The sequence below is a fragment of the Oculina patagonica genome, chromosome 9 (assembly GCF_052425735.1).
Source record: "Oculina patagonica isolate OP01 chromosome 9, crgOcupat, whole genome shotgun sequence".
Classification (NCBI taxonomy): Eukaryota; Metazoa; Cnidaria; class Anthozoa; order Scleractinia; family Oculinidae; genus Oculina; species Oculina patagonica.
The window spans coordinates 24,603,446-24,626,257 of record NC_135766.1 but is presented as its reverse complement, the minus strand read 5'-3'; the positions used below and the strand labels follow the sequence as shown (position 1 = coordinate 24,626,257).

The following is a 22,812-nucleotide window of genomic DNA, read 5'->3' as shown; positions in this document are numbered from 1 at the left end:
AACTTGATGAAATAAAGCAAAGGTTTTGGCGTATTAATTAACAATTATCTCAGTAGGGCTGCAAATATCCGGAAAAACAGAAAGTGCCCATCTGAGAAAAAAATTAAAGTTGTTTTCCTAATGAATCTGTCACTGGGATACGGAATATTTCTTGAGTTTAGGGAGTGTTCGTTATTTATGCCTAAGGGGGGGGGGGGGGTGTTTAGAGTATGGGCAGGGCAAGTTTCAAAATCAATGGAATAGGGGGGCGGGATTTTGGGCCCATCACATAATCGTTTAATAGATGTAGATACATTTCCAGAGGTTAGCCTATACAAGTTGACACTTATGATGGAATTTATCATTGATATTGAGGAAGCTAACAAAAGCTTCAACTGCAGACCACGCTATTCTTTAGTTAGTTGGTCAATTCTAAGAACGACAATAATTAATAATTAATTCTACAGATCGAACAAACGAAGACTTCGGAGCATTGTTTTTTTTTTTTAATCCAATCCTCAATGTCCAGTATTGTCCAGTTTTTAGTAACCGTACTCGGTATTAATTTTGGCTTTCCAGTGTTTCTTCTGTGTTTTTCTGCATTAAAAACTATTATTTTACTATAGAAGTTTAATGCAGCTCCGTCAGTTTAATTGTATTTAAAATAGCGTGTCTTAGCCTGGGCGCGCGAAAGAGAGAGTTCAGGGACTGGACTAGTCTTAGCCTAGAGGCAGGGTGCCGTCGCGGCCACACAAAGGCTAACTGTTGATTAATGCGCCTATACTAGTCTTCAATACAAAATGCCTTCTGCTTGCCTTCCCATTTGCTATTAATGAAATAACAACAAAACTAGAGCGAAGAACTAGATCCGGAAACTTCAATCACTGCCGACAGTTTTCAAAATCAGTGTGGATGGGAAAGCGCATTGTTAAACATATAAACGAACTTGACCACTTTATAATTGCAATAGCGGAATAAATATTCAAAAATCACACTAGACACACTACGAGAAGTTCCTCTTTTTCCTAGTCCGTCAAAGAAAAAAAGAGCGCGCAGCAGAAAGGTGAGCGTGGGAAATCTGAGGTCGAGACGCGAGCCTTGCCCCCAGTTTCCCCACGGCCATTTTTCCACTCGTGCTCATTCTTCTCTTCACACTCGACGGACTCAGAAAAACACACACTGGTATAATTTTCACACTAATGGAAATAAAGCATTTTTTGTATGACCTTGAACCGTTTTCTGAGTGATTTTTATTTGTTCCATCTTGTAGTAATTGAAAGGATCACTGAAAGAAAGTATTGGGCGTTTTCCGGCTAAAAATATTCCTAAATGGAAAGAATTTCGGTTTGATTGATCTATTAAAATACTGAAGAGAGAGTGACGTCAAAGAAAATGCATAGTGAGGCAGTCTGTACGCCTTGCTTTGCGTATTCGCTAAAACAACCAAAAGCCATTTGCGTTTGCCTCTGTTCGCTCAGCCAGTGGGCTAACCTGAGATCACGCCGGCTCCCTCCCTACTTACCACTCTTTTTTTCACTTTTCCCTTCGAAAAAAGAACGCCTGATCGCAGGTTACCAGTGGGCTTAAGCTTGGTCTTTTTTTTTTTTTTCAAGCACAAGAATTTCAAGGTCACACAGAAATTGCTGTAATAATTAAGATACTTATGAACTGGTGTTGGCTTCGTTGCCAGTACACACAACAAGAAAAAATGCACAATAAAACTGTTTTCTCACATGGTTAAACAATGTCCAATCAATGTCCAGTCCATTCCATAGCCGTGGTGATTGCGTTAATCGTATCGGAACTGGTATTCCATCACTCGTCCGGTATCCAACTCTCCTATTTCTCCAAAGTAGGCTTTCTGCCCGTACACCGAAAGGACGCCCCGCTCGGATCCGGCATCTCGCATGAAGTCCTCGGTCATCAGATCGCCAGCAAACACCAGTTTCTTGTCCTCGCTGGACCAACGGAAGGCTGCCAGCCTGCCTTGTTGTTCGTAGTTTTCAGCTCCCAACGCCACCAGGGTACCAGTGTCATCTTTGAACAAGTCGGTACAGAACATCTCATCATGAGACCAGTGAAAGGTAGTCATCTGGTCATCATAGTTCGACTCGCTGCCAAGTATTTCCACAACTTTGATCTCACTAACTTGGCCCGACGTATGCAACGAAACGGCGAAAATATTGCCGCTCAGGTGAGCAGATGCCTGGACGTAATAATTCCAGTTTTCCATGTTAAGGATGCGTTGTATCTTGACATACCCGCCAGAAGAACAAATATTCTCAATCTTCCACAACTCGACTTTTTCTCCTTGTAAGCTCAACAAAAAGCCGTTAGCGTCGCCGTAGAAGGAAAGACAGTTGTAATACAAACCCCAGATGCTCCTCTGGGGCAATCCGTAGTCAGAAAGGTCGACGACTTCTTTCGCAGTAATCGTCTTGCCGTCTTCGCTGACTTCGTACATCGCTATGCGAGCGTAATCATCGTTGTCTCTTAACAGGACGCCCAAACGACGTTGGCCGCGACAAACTACCATGTCAAAGGCACTTACATAATTTTCATTGATCACGTCTTTGGAGGCTACTTCGACTGAGTCCTTAAGAATGGCCAGTTTCCAACCGCCTTTGTGTGCTCCGCCGTGGACCACTGCCATGGTGTTTTGGTCGATCATGTCAACACCGCTCACTTGCCTATCTGTGTAGGTTGCATAGGTCTTGAGGCCTGGGCCGTTCTTGGCCATGTCTAACAAGAAAGACAATTAAATAATAATGCAAATACTATAAATCCATTCGGCGATAGAGCTAAAGTTTTTAAAGAACTACCAGACGACAAAGGACTCTTCTTCTTTTGAATAACACACATCGAAAGGCCTTAAATAACCAGCTCTGGATGCTACTCAATTGCATGCCACCAGCATATTTTTGAGACACCACCAACAATATTCTGGCGCACCAACATATAATTTTGGATGGAAAGAGCCATTGTGTAGTTGCGCGTCTTGCCTAAGGACACCGACTAAGGCCTAGAACCAACGACCTTCAAATCGTAAGTCCGAGATCCTAACTACCTGTACGCCACGCCATAACTCATAAAGTAAGCGAGTACCTTAAAAAATAGCCAAAGGTAATCCTTGTACTTATGGGGAACACATTAAAAACAATGTGTGAAAAATACTATTTACTGGCAACTTCACCATGGAAAGCTAAAAAGGATGATATTGTCTTTAGGGAAGTGGTCATAACAAGTGCAATCGATGAGGACCCACCTTGTGTAGGGGGTAGGAGGCAATGCATGAAACCACCTGTCTGATTGCCCAAATGGAAAAAAATTCATTGGCCTCAAAATTTGAGTTTAGACTTATATCATATTCAATGTACATGAAGCTTTTATTACTGGAGAAATAGCACAAGAAGGTTTGAATCTTTTTTTAGTTTCTATTCCATCTTTCGGCACAGTGGTGGGTCCTGTCTGAGTAAAATAGTTTTGACCATTTCCCTTAGGGAGGTTTTTTCTAATACCCCGTAAAACAATTATTAACATTACGTAAAACTATCAAGTAACATTGCGTAAATTTAAGGAGCTGCTTAACACTGAAATAAAGTTATGGCAATTAGGACCATCTGAGAAAAGCCATAAGTACCTGTTGGTGGCATGCAGTCCTTTGCTTTTTGCTCGTCCACGAGCTGAGAGCAGTACTGGGTCAAGTACTCAATCAGAGGCTGCTTTAATTTTTCATAGTCGATGCCTGTGTCACCAAGGAATTCTTCAGTCATGAGTTCTGACAGTGCTGAGATGTCCATGTTGATTGGCATAGGATCATCAGAGCTCTGCGAAGCCCAAGTGTTGGCGTCACCATCAGAAGGGATGTTGGAGCCATACGAATAGGTGGTTTTGCTTGTTCTGGCAGACTCAAACCTCTCCCGTTGCTCTTTCTCTGACGAAGTCTCTGTTGTCACGCCTGCAGAAAATTTCCCAGAGTGTCCGGCAGCCGTGCCCACGTCAAACCCATCAGCTTCCATCTTCTCGTATTCGTCAGTTTTAATTTTGCTTTCTTCTCCAAACTTTGCGCCCATGACGATATCTGTCAAGGAGTGAGTACCATAGTTGTCGATCAGATTTCTAAAGTTCTCATCTGACGGGTCTTTGTCACATTTTGAAAGTGAAGCTATGAATTCATCTGAGGGTTTAGGAGGTAAATCCATGAAGATGGCGCCAGTGTAAACGCTACAGATAGCCTCGGTGTTGACGTAGGAGAAACTGGCCGTTTTCAGTTCTTCAGTCTTACTCTGAACCGTCGTGCTTGCTTTAAAGCCGAATCCGAGAAATGAGCTTTCAGTTCCAACCGTGTTAGACAATGAATTCATGTACGATTTCTCACTGCGACCCTCTGTCGAACTGAAGTCAATTCTACAGCTCACGGCCTTCAAGAAAGATGTGCCATCAGGAACCAAATACCTCATGTCAGATGTCATAGAACCTCTGCCAAAGGAGGCCTTGAAGATCGGCATACGGGAAACACCTGGATCGCTGCCTTCGTTTGGATCAACAACCGGATTACCGTAAAGGTAGTTGTAGCCATGGAAGATGTAGCCAATGTTGGGCATTGGCAAAATGTCTCTCACTCCTTGGCCGACTTGGTGAGAGGCATTCTGCTGGATGGAGCCTGTATTGCTCGAATTCCACAGTTGGCCAGATTTTTTCTTGCATCTGCAATGTCTTTTCTAGCGATCGAGAAGATCACCATAACTGGAAGCTTCATGACAGCCTTCATGTTGCAAATTTGGGTGGCTCCTTGTTTAGATGGATGCAAGTGAGAGTACATCAGCATGGCCTTGGCTTTCTTGTAGGAGTTGAAAACACGGTTGAATGTGACTTGTTTGTGGATGGTCCAATCTGGAGTGTGCCTGGAGTCTATCGAGCGTGCCACAATGTAGTTTTGCATCTTTGAAGAAGACGGGCTGAAAATATTACTTGGGTCGAGAAGAGGAGTGGACGGTCCTTTGGGGCCAGGAGGAATGTACTTAAAGTCTCCGGTCTTCACCTTTGGGAAGGTTTCATCGAGAAGCCAGACTGCACTAAATTCCAACTCTGAGCGGCTCTGTGGGAAAACGTTTGAAACCTGTTGCTTTAGGAACTCGAGAAGTCGGTATGGGATTCGTGAAACAGAGGACATCGAAGGACGAATTGGTTTTTTCGCTCCGCATCCTGAAAAGAAAGAAAAAAACGTCCACTAACAGAATTAATGACAGTAAGATGCAGCGCAAACAAATATGCCAACGTTTGGGGTAAAACTGCTCGAGATGCCACGTTATATAATTTAATTGGACAACAACAATCGGAAAAACCTCGGGTACTATTAGGTACTCAGTAATGGATAGTGTTTGGATTATATTCGGGTATGGTCGGAAACCCTTTGCAAACTATAGCTATCGAAAACACGTTGGGTACTATTCATTTCTACCCTGTTTTACCCTTTTGCGCCTACTCGGAACGTCTACCAAAAATTGTACTTGCTGTTTTGGTTGTACTTGCAAATGCATTTACAGCAGAACCCCGGTAACTCGAACCATGAAGGAAAACGAAAAACAGTTCGACTTGTCGGGGTCGATTGATTGTTTAACTTCCCAAGTTAATAATTGATAGTTTACTGATTTTTTTAGAACTTCAGTTAACAGTACGATGTGGATTTTTCGTCAGAAACGCTGAATTATCATGATAAGAGTGGAAAATGTTTGTCAAATCTGTTCGTTGCTCTATCAATGGTCAACCGTGGCGAATGGCGTAACTGTAATTTGAGTTAGGGACGGACCATTATTTTCTTGGAGGGGGGGGGGGGATGAAAAATTTTCCTCTGCAAACTTTTTTTTTTTTTTAGTTTATGCACCTCTGCAAACATTTTTTTCGAAATTCTTACTATTTTTTGTTATACATATCGTGTTTGCAAACAATTTATTTTGTCTTTCCAGGCCCTGCAAACAATTTTTTTCAATATTTTTCACCCCCCCCCCCCCCCTCCAAAAAAATAATGGTCCGTCCCTTATCGAGGTTAAAAAATAAATGAATAAATAAAGAGTATTTTTATAGCGCCAAAATTCACTAATTGGTCATGGCGCTTTACAATAGAAAAATATTAATAAAATGATGTTAAAAAAAATGTACCTAAAAAATAAAATAATTAAAAAGCCAGTTTAAAAAGGTACGTTTTTAAATGTCTCTTAATAATGTCAATAGAAGGACTTAGTCTAAGTTCAAGTGGGATTGTGTTCCACAGTCTTGGGGCTGCCACGGCAAACGCTCTCTCTCCATATGTTTTTAATTTTGCTTTGGGGGTCGCCAGAAGGTGCTGTGTAGGTGATCTTAAAAATCTCTGAGAGGTGTGATAGTAAAGTAACTCTTGCATGTAACAAGGCGCTGCCCCATGGAGAGCTTTGTAGACTAGTAAGAGAATTTTGTAAATTATACGATAGCGGACAGGTAGCCAGTGTAGCTTCTTAAGCACAGGGGTAATATGATCGAATTTCCTAGTATGTGTAATAATTCGAGCTCCCGTATTTTGAACGGATTGTAATCTTGAAAGTAGATGCTGTGGAAGACCATATAGCAGTGAGTTGCAGTTATCCAACTTCCAAGTAATCATAGGCGTACGAGGCGGGGGGCGGGCGAGGGGGGCTGCAGCCCCCCCAGTGCCGAAATTTTTCGGGCAAAATGCTTAGAATTCGGGGAAAAAGCCTAGAGAAAGCATAAAAAATAAGCCGACAAATCTCAACATTACGATCGAAACGAATTACATCAACAGAAAAAAGTATTGAAAATACACCGAATTTTGTGGTTCAAAAGTCCAAATTTCTCATTCATCTGTTTTCGTTTTCTCTCGCAAAATTGCTATAATCATGGTCAATTTTTCGCGCAAATTTTGCGTGATCCCTCAGTTTGATCTAGAGTTTGTGCGCGGTGGATCCAGTGTAAGATCTTGAAACAAATCTGTTATTTTTACAAATGTGATGAGGCTAGTGCTTTGACTCAAATATTAAGTTTTCCGGGCTAACTCAAAACTTTCAACGAGATTTTTTAACCCATTCATCCCTGGATGTTTGACACGCTTTTGTATAATTTACAAGTGGGAAAAAACAATATAAAATGGCTTCCCCAAAATACTTAAAGTTTTGCTAAAAAAGAGTAAAGTGAATAAATAAAATATTTCCGAAGAAAAGATTTCGGTGCAATGACACGTTCGGGTAACGCCACGAAATTAATAAAAGAACTATCGTTCCTTTAATCAAGCAGGCAAGGTTTGTACACAACTATTTCAATGCACGTTTTTTATCCATTTTACGTGCCTCTTCCTTTGGATTTATTTATTTACCCATGCCATTTTTTTTCGGGCAATAAGGTCATCCGCCCCCCCAGGTCCGAAGGTGCCCGTACGCCTATGCAAGTAATAAAGGCATGAACAACAGTTTTGGCACTCTCTTCATCAATTGACTTTCTAATTTTGGCTAGATTCCTTAGTTGGTAATGAGAAGACTTGCAGATTGATGTAATGTGTTCTTCAAGGTTAAAACACTGATCAAAAATAGCGTCCAGTTTTCGAGCTGAGGATGTTGGTACAACATTCACATTGCCAATTTGAAGAGACTCTTAAGGAGGCCTAGGGCGATATCTTGAGCTGATAAGAACAACTTCAGTCTTGTATTGATTTAATTTGAGCTTGTTGATAGCCATCCAGTTGTCAATATCACAGGCACACTGCTCAATCGAGGTTTTACACTGTGCCATTCTATCAAGACTGTCAGTTTTAAACGCCACGTGTGTCGTCAGCATAGAAATGGTACTCTAAGTTGTGACGCTTAATAATGTCGGCAAGAGGTGATGTATACAGTAAGTATAAGAGAGGACCAAGGACTGAGAGCACGTCAATTAATCCCAAACAGTGCAGAAAGTTGAAATTGAGGGCAAAAAGTTGAAATTGAGTGCAGAAAGTTGAAATTAAATTGATTGACTTGAAAGTCGGAAAGCGCGCCAAAACAAAATGGCGGCCGATGTCGGAGTGTTTGAGAGAGCAAACATCGAGCAAAAACATAACGATTCATGAAAAGTTTGACCGATTTAACGAAAGTTATAAGTATATAAACCAAAGTACTAGGAATTGGACGTGTGTTCCACACAAGAGAGGCTTTACGAAACTACTGAAAGCTACCAATCGTGGCTTTTCTTACGCGACGGCTCGTAAAGAAAAAACAATTGCAAGCGTGAATTGAAGTTGGACATTTCAGCCCATACCAATACAACTGAATAAGGATAAAAGCATTTGATAATCCATGACAGAGAGCTTTAAAATTCCCTACGGCGGTATCTGGATTTTACAAATCCCGGCAACTCCGTTATGTTTAAGAACGAATCGGAAAGGTATAAAGCTACTGAACACGTTTTGTTTGTCATCCACTTCAAGTGAAATTTTTGTATGTGTATTATTAACATGTAATCACATGATTTTTCTCGTACAATTTGGGATTCAGCACTCGTAAATTTTTCAAAGACTACAAATTGCACTCGCCCAGGCTCGTGCAATTTGGTTAGCCTTTAAAAAATTTACTCGTGCTGATTTATCCCAAATTGCACTCGAAATCATGTGATTACCTATACAAATTTGACCCAAATTTTGATCAAGAGAAACGAAATTTAGTTCGAGTTAGCGGGGTTTTTGAGTCATTGAAAAGTGGGTCAAATCCAAGGGATATAAAAGTTAGTTCGAGTAAGCGGGGTGTTTGAGTTATCCGAGGTCAATTTACCAGGGTTCTACTCTATTAGGAAATTTACAAGCTGTACTTACCGCCTTGTTTACAGGATTTGTTATCCTTGCCAACTGAGTCCGTTATAGATGTGGAGTTTGCATGATAAACAAATAGGAAAACGACAAACACTAAACACAGCTTTTCCATTGTCACCTGAAAATATATTTAAATTCAAATTGCCTTAATTGTATTGAATTACTAAAAAATATCAAACACAGACGCTAATGCTAGGGTATCTCAATGCTAGAAATTCCAACCCTTTCAAATACCTAAACTTTCCCTTTGATATACCTGAAGCCTGAAAAAAGGTACACCTTTCGGGTGGAGCCTCCCAATATAAGCCATTATAGGAAGTACCCCCCCCCCCCACCCCCCGCAACCCGCAACCCGGGAAGAAAAGCTATATGGGGGGTATGGGTAGCAACCAATCTGTAATCTGATAATAACAAGGCAGCTATGACTCGCGTAGGGTGAAAAGCAATCGTAGAAGTGAAATCATTTTAAATTCTTATTTTTTAGCATTTTTACATTTCAGGATCTAGTATTTTGCTATTTCGGGGAATTTAGCAGTTTAGTTCAAACGTCGGTCCAGCATTTGTTGTTTCAGAAGCTGTTCTTAAACTAATTTGGACATTCCCAAAATTTTGGCTAACAACAAAGCTTAATCTTAGTAACGGCAGACAAAATAACAAAAACGTAAAACAAATCCTTCTGTCTCTATTGATTTCTTGATTGACAATGTTATTGTTTGTGCTTATTGCTTTGAGTATAAGTTATGTTCTACTAGACAACTTAAGATCAAAAGAAAGTAATGTGGATAATTTTTTTCTTAAAAACATTTTAAGTACAACATCCTTCGAATTTCATACGGATTTGCCTTGAGAAACGAAAGGGAGCCGTCCACTCCACACTCATAGTGGCCGTTTTCACACTAGAGACGGACAAATCGTCTGAGACGGACAAGTCGTCGTAAGGTGGATTTCTACTGACGCGTAGTTTTTTACGTGCGCTGACGTGCGTGAAAAAATTTAGAGACAATGTATGAACGACTTGCGTTATCGCGTTCGCAAGTCGTTTATACATTGGCTCTAAATTTTTTCACGCACGTCAACGCACGTAAAAAATACGCGTCAGTGGAAATCTGCTTAGTGTGAAAACGGGACGGACACGATTTTGGGCGTACAAGTCGTCTAAAATCGGTCCGTCTATTTGTCCGTCTGGGAAGACGATTTTTCAAAGACGACTTGGTCGTCTACATGGACACGTCGTCAAAAAGCCGTCTTAAATTCACACTAATAACGGAGGCTTTCGACGTTATTCGAAATTATTATCGCTGATTTTTATTTTTAAATTCACACTAGACGAACAAATCGTCAGCCCAGACGACTTGTCCGTCATCTAGTGTGAAAACGGCCATTGGCTCAACCTCGTTCGAAGGACTTTTTTGGACGAATGTAAAATTACAGGAGACAAAAAATGCGAGGCTCAAGTTACTTAGTGTGTTTTAAGCTGCGTAGGTGTCTAGGATCAGACTAATCTTGAAAAACGGAAACAAGGATTGTTTTGTTTGGTATGGCCCTATTCTCCCAGAGCAGACCTAGGATAAAGAAGTGTATTGTTTGGGCCGAAAGCAGTCCTTTTTGTATGATATCTTAAAATTTGCATCTAGAGCAGACAAAGAACAAAAACCAACTATTGATGCATGTGGTCCTCTTGTGCAACTCTCTGGAACAGCCTACCCTGTAATCTCAGGATGATCAAATCCGTTAATCAATTTAAAAGTAAAGTTAGACACGGCATTCATGGAAAACAGGATTAGTTTAATGGATTTACTTCTTCAATTTTTATTAATTAGTATTGATTAATAGTGTATTTGTATTAACTTTTATTATAACTGTAATTTAGTAGTATTTTCCTGATGTTTTTAACCGTGTATAAAGAAATGTTAAGAAATAAATACAATAAATAAATACAATGTTCAGGCCAAGATAAAATTGAAATCGCATCTGCTAAGCTTATTATGACTGCCTAACTGAGAGAATAGACTAGAAGTACTTTCAACGAATTCAGATGAAATAAATGTTGTGAGTATTGTACAGTTATTGTACCGCATATTCTATAGCTAAAGCCACATCTTGCAATAGTGTGTTGGTTACAACACCCAGTATACTGTATACATGTCTCTTACATACAAGTCGACACGCTTTAAGTCTTAACACAAATGCAAAGTGGTACTAAAGATATTGACTTTCAAACGGTTTTCTTTCCAAGCTTTTTCATGAAGTTCTATATGTATGTATATATATCTATGGGCCACCTCTATTACTTTTCTGATGGTCCGTCCCTAAATGTTCTGTTTTCTTATGAGAATGCTGGAATATCCACAGACCCAACCTTGTCCCCAGGGCGCTTTTCCGGGCCTAACCCCCCTTCCAAAAAAACCGAAGGGAACAAGAGGAGCATACCTTAGTGACAATGGTATTGAAATCGACTCTAGGCTACTAAGAGACTTGCCCAAAGACCGAGTTTTCTTAGGGTTTTTTTACAAAAACTTTCAATGGACAGTTAGAATTCTGATTTGCTATATCTTTACGTTTTCTTGGTTTTCAAGTGGCGTCATCAAAATTCTAAAACCCAGAATCGCAAGACCCCTGAGCTTTTATTCTTCACTGGCTATTAGACGTCTTATATATATATATATATATATATATATATATATATATATATCTTGTTGAAGGATTTTAGTTCGATAGCATTCGCCGTCTTTAAGATAGAGCATTTTGAATTTTGGAGTTTTACGCCACACGAGATCAAAAATGGCCGCCAGAAGGCTGTCGCGTTTTCTTAAAAAAAATTTGCGGGTCCTCCTGTCGGTAGTCAGCTAAAACTATATGTCAGTTATATTTTTCACCCCTTGTCGCTCAGCGGGGCGGTCTTTCGGCTGATGGATCGTATCAAATATCTTCCCTCGAACTCTAGAGTAGGGCCTGGTGTCATTTGTGGGTTGAGTTTGTTGTTGGTTCTCGTCCTTGCTTTGAGGGTTTTTTTTCTGTGTTCTCCAGTTTTCCTCCCTCCACAAAAACCACGGACTCTTGGTAGCACGTACACGTCTTAACGAGCTCCTGAGCTCTTCTGTGTAACGTGGGTACAGCCAGAAAACCAAGAAAATCAAGGGAATCTGCCCCCCGGGGGGGGGGGGGTACTCCCGTATGTGGCCTATATAGGTATGTGCCGCCCGATAGGGTATGGTTTTTGAGGTTCTCGGTCCTTAAATAGGGTATCATTTTTGCTCCTTTTGGCAATGTGTTCCCGCTGTGGTCCTTAGATAGGGTACCTAAATTCTATTAGCTAAAATAAACGCCCAGCTAAACGAGACAAAGATATCTGAAAACTGAATTTTCAGTTCAGGTATTAGAAAATCGATTTTATAAAGATTTGTGTCTTGCCGTGCGCGGTTAGCCGTTATTGGGTCGTCACGGAACGTTTCTCCTCCCCTTAAATAGGGTGTCATTTTTCGGTTTTGGGCCTAAAAAATGGGTATCAATTTTCGCTTTCTTTATCCTTAAATAGGGTCAGGGTTTAAGAACCTTGGCGGCACACCCCTATCCGAAATTTATGGGAGTACCCCCCCCCCCACGGGGGGGAATCTGAGGGGTTACGCTTCAACTTCTTACATAAAACGGTGTTTTCGAGAGAGATCGACGTGTTCTCGGCAAAGAAAACATTAGAACCACTTTCAAACCTGTTAAAACACTAGGCAACATTTTTTAGAAGCGGAAAGACCGCCTCGCTGCAAATCAGATCAAGGGAATTGTGCACAAAGTCTTTTGAATTCACCTTTGTCGAAGAAAGTAAAAGATCCTGAAATTTGCGCGGCGCAGAGCATAAGCATGGCCAAGATCAAACAACGAAAAGCGCAATTAGACACCACGCGGCCGGAAACAACAACCCATGACATTCATCCAGATTTCGTAGAAATTCTGTCCAGAGAGGAATCTGAACAATAGAGAATAACGCCTTTTCTTTGAAGCGTTGCAAAAAACGTCACTTGATCAATATTTCCCTTTACACAACTCCATTTACATCCGTTTAATTATTTTGAAAATCATATAAGAGAGTCCGAAACTAGCTTTGTGAGTCACCCCTCCCCCCCCCCCCCTCCCCTTCCTCATCGTGCTACTGCTCGGGTTTTAATTGGATTCTTATCCAGGAAATATCATAACAAACATACCTTGGTGTCACCAGTTATTGCATGGTGTGTTTAAATACGTAATCAGATTCAAGACCCCTTTCCGCACTCTTTGTATCAAATTTTATCAAAGGTATATTGAAAGTTTTTATTATGCATTCAAACTTTCACAAAGTTGAAATAAAGAGTAACTTTACAAAATTTCACAATATACTAATCTTCACATCAATGTACAGTTTGCACCGACTTCGACAATCCAACATTTGAAAAATATTACAATGAACAGAAACTAACGAAACTAGTATAAAGAAATTTCTGGAAATGAAAAATGGCATCCAAAAATATAGTAATCATAATTACAGCTAAGCAAGTTGCCCTTATTTTATACAATAAATAATCATCGAATGCATGCTTAGCAACTATCCTGTATGCACACTATATTTACACTGATGCTTAACATTTTGCTAAGAATTCTTGAGCGTACCGTATGTGTATTTGTTCTTTTTTTAAGTTCTATCAGCAGCGAAAAATAATTTAAGCCTTGGTAAATTTTGCAATGTGTCTTTTTTTTACAACACACAAGTGAATAATAGCAGGTATTGGGGAGTAGTTTATCGTCTCTGTGGAATAAGCAGTACAAAACTATATTGCTTACTCGCAGAGATTCATTGATACTCCCCAATACATTACTAGTAGAAATCAATCATTTCGTAATTCAGTCTATGCCTAACTACATTATGAAACCAAAACATTAATTTGATGTCTTTATCTGAATTTAACTCCTCCGATCCCCCGCCATAGGTCATTGTTTATGCATATTTTTTCTTCTTTTTATGAATGAACAAAGAAGCTTCTGATAAAGGTGATCTGTGTATCCCTATGTCCCACTATGGGCACATCACAATGCTTTCTTCTACTGCATGACGTTACTTACCCTGAAACTATTTCTCCACGACCAGGACATGACTCCCACTATTGATCTTGAATGGGCAGAGCTTCATCATGATGAAAATGTCATTTCATGTTGTAACTCGCAATGTAATCTTGAGTTCAAGTTTTCAGTTCAAATAACAAATAAACTCAACAGCAGCAGCTATAAGTCTGTAATAAGCAAGCTGCATGCCACAGCAGTAGCATTAAACCTTCTTCATAACTTGACAACTCAAAAGCTTGCGCTGATCTCAACTTGGCGCAGCTCGTTTTGCTCCACCCAGTGGTAGTGGGCACAAGTTCCTGGATAAAGGCGACAAGTGCCTTCTTATGACGACCTAATCCTTTTTAGCTTACATGAGCAGGATAATGACGAGAAAAACAGTGATGTACCAACAAGCTAACAAACAACTCCAGCCAGCCAGCTAGTGATGTAAACAACATATGTTTACACTGAAAAGGCCATATTGGCTTAATCTGCCAGCCAGATGTCATCTAGCAATACTCTCAGAGCTCTGTCAACAAGCACTTAGCTTAATCCCTGTCAATACACAGCAAAGTCAAAATCTTGTCATTATCCTGCTCATGTAAGCTCCTGGCCATCACTAGTCGTCTCCCGTACAATCCCTCATATGGTTTTCAAGCAAGTCATGTGGAAATAACTTTCTGCAGTTCGGGCATTGCAGTTGACTGCCTTGGCTGTTGTAGCGACGTGGGGGCGGCGGTGTTTCTTTCGGCGGAGTTGTCGGTGAGTCTGTGAAATCTTCAGCAGGTCCATCTGCGCATGCTTCCATTCCAAATCCTCTTTGCCTCATTGCTGTTTGCTGAAAATAAATAAACAAATAAATAAATAAGTGGTTCAGAGAACATCATCCTAATTTCATCTCATTTGCACACTAATCACCTTATCTTCTCATGCCAGTAGGTACATAAGGTCGTAGCAAGTAAACTTGACTGGTCACAAGTAAAATCTTACATGTCCACTTCAGGGTGCAATAAAGTTTACAACTGATGGCTCACGTCTCTATATATTAATGAATTTTACTGTTAAATTACCTGTTGCCAAGGCTCCTGAACTTGTGATTGACACGTGCGGCCAGGCCTAAATGGTGCTTTAGCCTGTAAACAATGCAGATAGAGAAGAAATCAGATTGATGCAATATGCTGTACACTTACTGTAACTAAATAAGATGAGGCAAAACTTGCCATTAATTTGCTCTCATCCTTAAACCCAAAGGTTCCTGTTGAAAGCTTCTGCCCAAGCTTAATTTCATTTTGTTTGGAAAGGGAAAATGAATTAATGTTTAAACAAAGCCTAGATATTTCCTGCAGCATGGAAACTTGTGCACGGAACTCAAAAAATGTCACCAAATGGCCATCACTGTGCATGTTTGGAAACATTTTACTTGTAAAAATCCAAATTCTCCCCACTGCTTTTGCTAAATTTTCTATAAGTAACCTTGAGAGTCCCTACACATTAGGATCAGGTAATCAAATGCATCATTCTCATTAAATGCCTGCCTGAATTAGCTGTAATGTAGTGAAGAGAACTAAGGATTTGATCATTCTTACCTGCTGTTGTGCCTGAGCTTGGGTGTACATGCGTTCAATATTCTGCCTCAAGCCAATATGCTCCTGTTTCAGTTGTTCATAACGTTGAACAATTTGGTCTCGTTCACGTGAAACTTGCTCACGGTCTGACACAGCTTTTACTTTTTCTTGTCTTTCCATCTTAAAGTCATTCTCATAGCCTGCAAGCTGTGCAAAAAGAAAAATAATTACTTGTTAGCAAAGCAGATAATATTATTCCTTGAAATATGTCAAGTTAGGAGACCATCCTGTAAGGGGGGGGGGGGGGTTGGTGTCCACAACATGCACAAACTTGTACACTGTACCGTCTGTAACCCCTACAAAAGGTACACTTAGAAAAATTTCATGTGGGTCCCCTCATTTGGAAGATTGAGTAACCCACACAAATTTGAGTACACTGATGAGAAGGTGGCTGGTGTGAAGGGCAAGAGTTCAAAAAGTGTTCTGTGTCCTTTATTCGCTCGTCAAGAACTGGATGGAATGTTGACACTTACTGCATTCTGCATGAGTTCTCGCTCCATCTGCTGATCATTAAGCTGTTCCTCTTTTTGGTCACGATCTCTCGTCACCGTACGGAGTTCATCACTCAACACACGTAGTCGCTGTGACAGCATTTCCAGCTCTTCTTGAAGCTGAGAAACACAAAAAGGTAGGTCTAGGTTAATACCAAAAAGATACAATGTACCTGTAGTAAAAGTCAGGGGGTGCGGGCTAAGCTAAGAGAGAAAAGCTATTGATACACAGGCAGATAGGTACTTATATGTAGTTGTTACTCGAAAACCCCGGAAGGTTTTTGATTAATTTACAGTCATTTTGCACTTGAAAGAAGTCAATGTTCTCACCGATGTAAAAAAGTAATATTTCTCACTTACAGACTGCTGCTGAGCAGTATGGATATCTTTTGCTGTTGTTAATTCCTCCTTTGTTTTATCAAGTTCAGCTTTTAGATGTTCAATATCTTGTCCCTTAGACTGCAATTCATCCATAAGCTTCTTGACCTCATCTTTGAGTTTATTTACTTCTTCTGAAGTTGCAGGCTCCTATAAAAATAATTAATAATAATTAATACTTACAAATTGAAAGTTTTGAAATTTTGTAAATATCATTACGTAGTAAATAACTTAATTGTCTACTTGTACCTCATAGAATGGAATGATACTCCAGGAAACCAAAAAAATTGGGGTGTAAAGATAATAACTATCTTAACAGACTTTTTACGTCTCTAATAAGTCATTTTTATTTTGACTTCCTACAGGTTTGGCAATATACTGCAAGGCTCCTAAAAAAATACAGCAGTATACTCCATACTAAAATGTCTAATCAGATATGTGTTTACGTTTGATTAGCATCATGCAACAAAGGAAAAGATTACAAATCCCTGATGGGAGTCAAACCAATGGCCTTTCTTCCACGTGCTGGTCACAAGTGTGAGAATAAATGCTAAATAAATCTGGAGGTCCTGGGTTCAAATCCTCCTCCCTACCACTAAACGGATCTATGTTTGGTGATCCCAAATTCAACTCCTCCATGCTTTGTAAATAAACTGGTCAGCCTTCTGCCAGTTGGGATTTTTAATAAGTTTCTTTTTTATTTACAATTATTTGATTTATTTGTTTGCAGTGTCCCCTACTTAGCACACCATCAGTCCGTAGCGGTCCTAAATACAGTGACAAAAATTAAATAGCTTTTTTTTCTTTTTTTCATTTATTTTTTTAATAAAAATGTTCTAATAGTCTGTTTACCTCTGGTTCTCCATCTTGATTGTCATAAACGCGGCTCAAAATTCTTTGGACCTCTGGGGATCTTGTATGGCTACCAAGTTCCTTCTTCATTTCTCTTAATTGTAAGATCCTGTCATCTTTGAGTGACTGCAGGTCATTCTTGAGTGATTCATTCTCTGTTACCACAGTTTCGCAAAATACTTGCTTGGCATTTAGGTTCCTCTCCAGCTTTGTGACAAGTGCTGTGAGGCGCAGCACTTGGTTTTTCAGCTTCTCTGTGTTAAGGTCTTTTACAGCATCCAATGCAAGTTTCAGTTCGTTCACCTCATTACTTTTCAAATCTCTTTCGTCTCTTAGAGTCATGATTATTTCATGTAGATCTCTGTTTTCCTGCGCAGGTAAAAAAAACATTTTTTATGAGATTTTATGCTTCATTCAATATTATTTATTCAGCATACAGGTGAATATAGATTTTACCAATTTTGAAATTGAAAATTTATGCAACGTCAGTAAAAAGCAGTCTGTTGATATTGTTTTTCTGTGTAAAGAAACCAACATATCATGTTCTGTGAAGCATGTCACAGGTTTGTGTTCCTGTTATGATGAACATTCTAATTTAGCATCTTTTTCTCCCCTATCCTTAAAATCAGTTGAGTTTCGAACATCTACTGCTATTACAAGTTGCTCCGTATCTGCTAAAAGTTCACTTCAACTCTGGGCTGATTCGTTTTCAAGGAATATCAGTTTTCCACTGAGGAAGTTAGTTTCAAGACTAATATTTTTCACTATTAGAATGCAGCAGATCACAAATTAATCAACCAAGAAACTCGTAGAGCTGGTTTATTTGTTTGCAATAACGTAAATAATTGAAGTTCAGGGTTTTGCTTTCACAAGCATTTATTGAAATTGTGCTTTGCTTGGACTTAGCCAGTTTCTATAGAAAACAAAAGTGTATTCAAACGTGTTTGGACACCATATCTGGTTTTTAAATCGGACATTCTTGACACAGTGACGCTAAACACTTGGAATTTTAACCAATCGGGAGGTGACGCACATGAACGGGGAATCCCCGGCTAAACAATAACTTATTCAAATTTCTTTCGCTTTCGACTTTCGAAATATCAAAATTAACATAAGGAAGCGAAGAAAGCACATTAAAATTACGAAACATTTCCTTATTGAAAGTAATAACTTTCAGCCAGTGTGTCTAGAATGCGAAGATTCTAAATAGAGTTCACAAAAGTAAGATTTATCATCATACGTGCAAACCTGAAAGGTGCTTACAGAAGCATATTTTATCAATGCGTGCCCGCCTGCAGACCCGTCGCGTAGGGGTCGGGCATGCATGGCAAGGGAAAATTCCCGAAATATAATAAACGAAACGGAAAATGATGAATTTGCTCACTGTAGCTAAAATATTTGCTTCAGAAAAAATGCATTGCTTCTCCTTTTCTTCCTGAGTGCTTTTGCTAACTTGACATAAACTAATCGTCACAATGATGGTGCAAAACATAATTAAGCTTATATTTCTCTCCGCTTCACTAGTTCCGCCGTTCGTAAACAAAATGGCGCAATTTTTCTTAAAACGAAAATCTAACTTTATGTAGCACTTACCACTGCCAAGTCGACTCCAGCCGGTCCTTTGTTTGTTAAATGATCCAAGGCCTGCTTTAGTTTCGTATTATCGCGAGTTAAAGCTTCCAAAACTTTCTTTGATACGCCAGGAGTAACAATGGCGCCTTGACTACCCGACTGTTGCCCGTTACCCATTTGAAGACTTAACTGCGTTATTCTGTTCTCTGCTCTTGCTAGAGACCCTTCCAACCGTTCATTTTTCTCTAGAAGAGTCTTATTCTCTTGTTCCTTCTTTTGTAGCTGCAGTCCCAGGTTTTGAACTCCCGTAAGTTTTGACGCCATCTTCTTTCTGTCTGTGACCATCACGAATAACGTCTGGCGAAGACGTTGATTTTCGGCCGTTAAAGCCTCGATATTAACCTGCTCTGACATTTTTTAAACCAGAAACGATTGTCGGTTGTAACGATTTGCCGAGTTTGTCCTCTAAACTACAAACACAATGTAATGATTGGGTTACCTTGGTGTCCTTCCCTTTTATGCGGTATCACAGGGAAATTCCCTGATGGACAAGCGCGTGAACATTATCATGCGGGGTAAAGTCCCTGCGGGCTTGCCCCGATCGGGACTTTCCATCGACGCCAGTGTTGATTTTCAACCAACTTTGAAAATCTAAACTTCCATTCTAGTTTTCAATTATTGTTATAAAAGAAGTATTCACTAAGTTTCTTTTCTCCTTACTCAACCTAAGCTTTTTTTAAATTTTGTAATATTATTTATCTATCAAATCTCTTTGTCGTACAGCGGAAGTTTTCATGCTTGATCGAAGAAATTTAGCGTCGTGTTTATACGTCCCTTTTTTCTTAACTAAAAAGAGGGAAAATGACCTCTCAAGTTATAAATACGGCAGAAATTTTACACTGTTAAGCAAAATAGGTCGTAGAAAATAGAAGTTACACCACGGGCAGGCCACAATTCCCGCTGAATCATCGCTAATACTAACACAATATTAAACCCCGCCGGCCGCCGCTATTTTCACATTTTAAAAGTAATGTTCTATGACGACTATGGCTAGTCTATATAGGTTTATTGAATAAATTCGCAAAAAGAATTCCTTGTATTATTTAGTTTAAACAGAACCACGATTGGGTGTGTGGTCGACCACAAAACTAATCAGATAAAATAAAATCCCACGTTCCTTATACGAGCCCAGAGCAGGCACACGCGCGCGTACGAAGCCGCGAGAACGAGGCTTTAGGTACGGATCATTTAGAATTATGAGGCGAGCTAAAGCCGACTGGACTTCAGTTATCGAAAATGAAAAAAAAAAAAAATGATTTAACGAATGAAAGGATAATTCATATCGAACCTCGAAAAGTTATAATTGTAAATCCCGGATATACCTCTAATTACCAAAGGTCTATTTTAAGACATTGCATCTTTAGACTGAAATGACAGCCAATCAAATTATACATTTTTCACACGTGACCAGTAAGTTCTAAAAATAGATTTGGAGACGTTCAGCTCAGATTCAGGTCTCTTCCTACTCGTGCCTAGCTGTTATTCTCTCCCTTGCTGTTATTATATCATCTGGGGTCGGTCGGAGAATTTTGATATGTAATCTACTGGACTGACTGAATATACCCTACGAGTAAAGTTAAGTTCCCTTCGATGATCGAAGGGAACTCTGCTCGCAGGTTACTTATTATACCGTAACTTTCCGAAAATAAGCCCTTTTGCAACCCCTGGTATCCAAACCTGTATGTATCGTTGAGCAGATAAATTTTACGGTATCATCACCTGGATTAGCCTGAATTTCAGACATCCCTCTGTGCTCGCCTGCTTGCCAGAAGGGACGACGTCCCTTCTGGCAAGCAGGCGAGCACAGAGGGATGTCTGAAATTCAGGCTACACCTGGATAGCGTTACCCTCCTTTCAATTCAATAGCCTGGACTTGATCCAAAATTTCAGAGAAAAGTGCGTATTGGCAAAAGCCTAAAAGGAGTCCTAAAAGCTTGGAGCGCACAGGGTCTTAATTTGCAGGCTGTAGTAAAAGAGGAGCGAAAAAATGTCCATTCTGTCTACGGGAGTAGAGTGCCCGAACCCGATCAACTTGTTTCATAAAGTAAGTTTTTTTTTTTTTACTTGCAGCAAGGGAAGCATTCGTGTCTGCAGGATGACATGGCCACTAAAACGAATTTAACGGCCGTGAGGCGGTAATAATCGAGGTTAGCACAATAACAGACGGGGTTTTCTCTAGATCGCTACAAGAGCAAACAAACATGAAACCAAAATGCTGTAGCTCAAAAATTTCCCCAAGAAAACATATGGCTTACGGATTTGTCATCGTAGCTCTTTTTGTGAAATGTGACTTGCATGGTCAGGGTAAATGTTTTACAAACGAAAGCGAAATTCAGTATGACGACTTCACACCGAAATAGATCGCCAGCTTATTTTGTTTATTGCACGTCCGGCTCACGCTGCCAGCACGTGTAAGCTTGAAACTGGCACAAAAAAAGGCCAAGGGGTCAGACGAATTTTTATCACCTGATTTCCTTTTATATTCAGCCATGCAGTCCGCGCTTTCCCCCAAAGGAACACAAAGACCCGGTGGGAGAAACAAATACCCCGCTAAATTAACCTTAAGCCGAACCACGTGATGGGCGGAAGTCCCGCTGGGTCAATCCCTCGTGATTTGATTTTGTTCATTGATCTTCATTGAAATAAAATCTCTTTTCTTCTTTTCTTAAACTCAAGATCTCTTCTGTGACTAGCATTTTTTAATTTTCGCAGTTGTCAGAAGTGGAAGATAACAAAAGAGTGCGTTGAATATTAAAAAGTTTATTGTCTAGTGCACATGCATTCTCTTTGATTAATAGTTGTGCAATATGGACATTTGATCAGTGACCTCACTCAACCTTTTGAGATCTATGTTTACATTTGTGTCTGGATCTTCTTGAAACGGATGCAAGCACAAAGCCACAAAGGTTCGATTAAGTAGCCTTAGTTGTTACTAGCCTCCATAAATTTCTCATGGTACCAGTTGGAAGAATTTAATAAAACAACAAGACAACTTTCCTGTGGAGGAAATAGGAGGCTTCTGTGCGCAGCCAGAAACGAAAACAGTTTAACTCCCCAAAGATCTTTGCAGATCAAAGCACTAATTTACCAATCATTTAATTTTCTGATTGTGGATTCCATATTTGGTAATTGTCGCAGTTAATTTACAAAAAATACACCCAGACCCCCCAAAATGTTTCGAAACTTTCCTAAGCCTATGCAACGACAAAACCTTCCGACATCGGTCGAAAATCTTCGGACTACCTTTGTTTTAGCTACATAACAAGTGAACTTTGAAAGTCTTTGGGAAGCTTGAGCTATCCATAAAACAGGGTCCCAAAGTGGGGAAGGGCGGGGGGGGGGGGGGGAAGACGGCCGGAGCCCTGAGGCCGTAATATTTTCGCCCTGGTGCATGGAGTCCCATTGTTTTTCAGCTTGGAGCCTCCTGCTGCAGAACGTGGAAACCGGACATTGTTTTTCACAAAGCCCCGGGGGTCCAGAGCCCTGGACTTTTGTGCCTGGAGCCCTGGAGCCCTAAACCCATTTGGGACCCTGATGATATGAACGTGGAAAGAAAGAGGGCTCAAGAAACTGACAGAAAAAAATAAACACTGAAAGAATGCGGGAACTGTTCGGGAGGCGGGGGAAGATTAGAGAGGGCGGGAAGCAGAATTCCCAAGATGGCAGATATAGGGGAAAGTTTTGCAACATTTCTTAATATTTTGTAACAGAAATAGCACAAAGAAGCAGAAACCACTAAGGAAGAAGCGTGAACTGGAGTAAAAGGCACGGAAAGTAAGAAGTTCAGACCCCTCTGCCCCCTCCCTCCACCCTCCCACCTTAAATTCGTATGAGGGCAATTTACACGGCAGTTTATTGAAGTGTTTATTTTACAATCGAACAGAAGAAGAAGTATATTGTTTCGAGCCATTGGCAATCAAACAGCACAGCTATCAATCTTTGGATTGCATTTGTCAGT

At 40.1% G+C, this 22,812-nt stretch overlaps 1 protein-coding gene and 1 pseudogene across 2 annotated transcripts; both read right to left on the bottom strand.

Annotated features, from left to right (window-relative positions):
• Positions 1-514: 514 nt before the first annotated feature.
• On the bottom strand, positions 515-8,918 carry LOC144665055 (uncharacterized; annotated as a pseudogene). Its single transcript, XR_013572888.1, has 3 exons — positions 8,810-8,918; positions 3,620-5,184; positions 515-2,721 (listed from the first exon to the last, which is right to left on the bottom strand). The product of XR_013572888.1 is annotated as an uncharacterized LOC144665055 (transcript).
• Positions 8,919-13,094: 4,176 nt separating this feature from the next.
• LOC144666921 (uncharacterized) lies at positions 13,095-19,325 on the bottom strand. Its single transcript, XM_078528359.1, has 7 exons — positions 18,816-19,325; positions 17,223-17,591; positions 16,353-16,520; positions 15,975-16,112; positions 15,463-15,648; positions 14,947-15,009; positions 13,095-14,714 (listed from the first exon to the last, which is right to left on the bottom strand). Exons 1-7 carry the CDS (start codon positions 19,206-19,208, stop codon positions 14,496-14,498), a joined length of 1,536 nt encoding a protein of 511 aa, XP_078384485.1. The 5' UTR covers positions 19,209-19,325; the 3' UTR covers positions 13,095-14,495.
• Between the last annotated feature and the right edge of the window lie 3,487 nt (positions 19,326-22,812).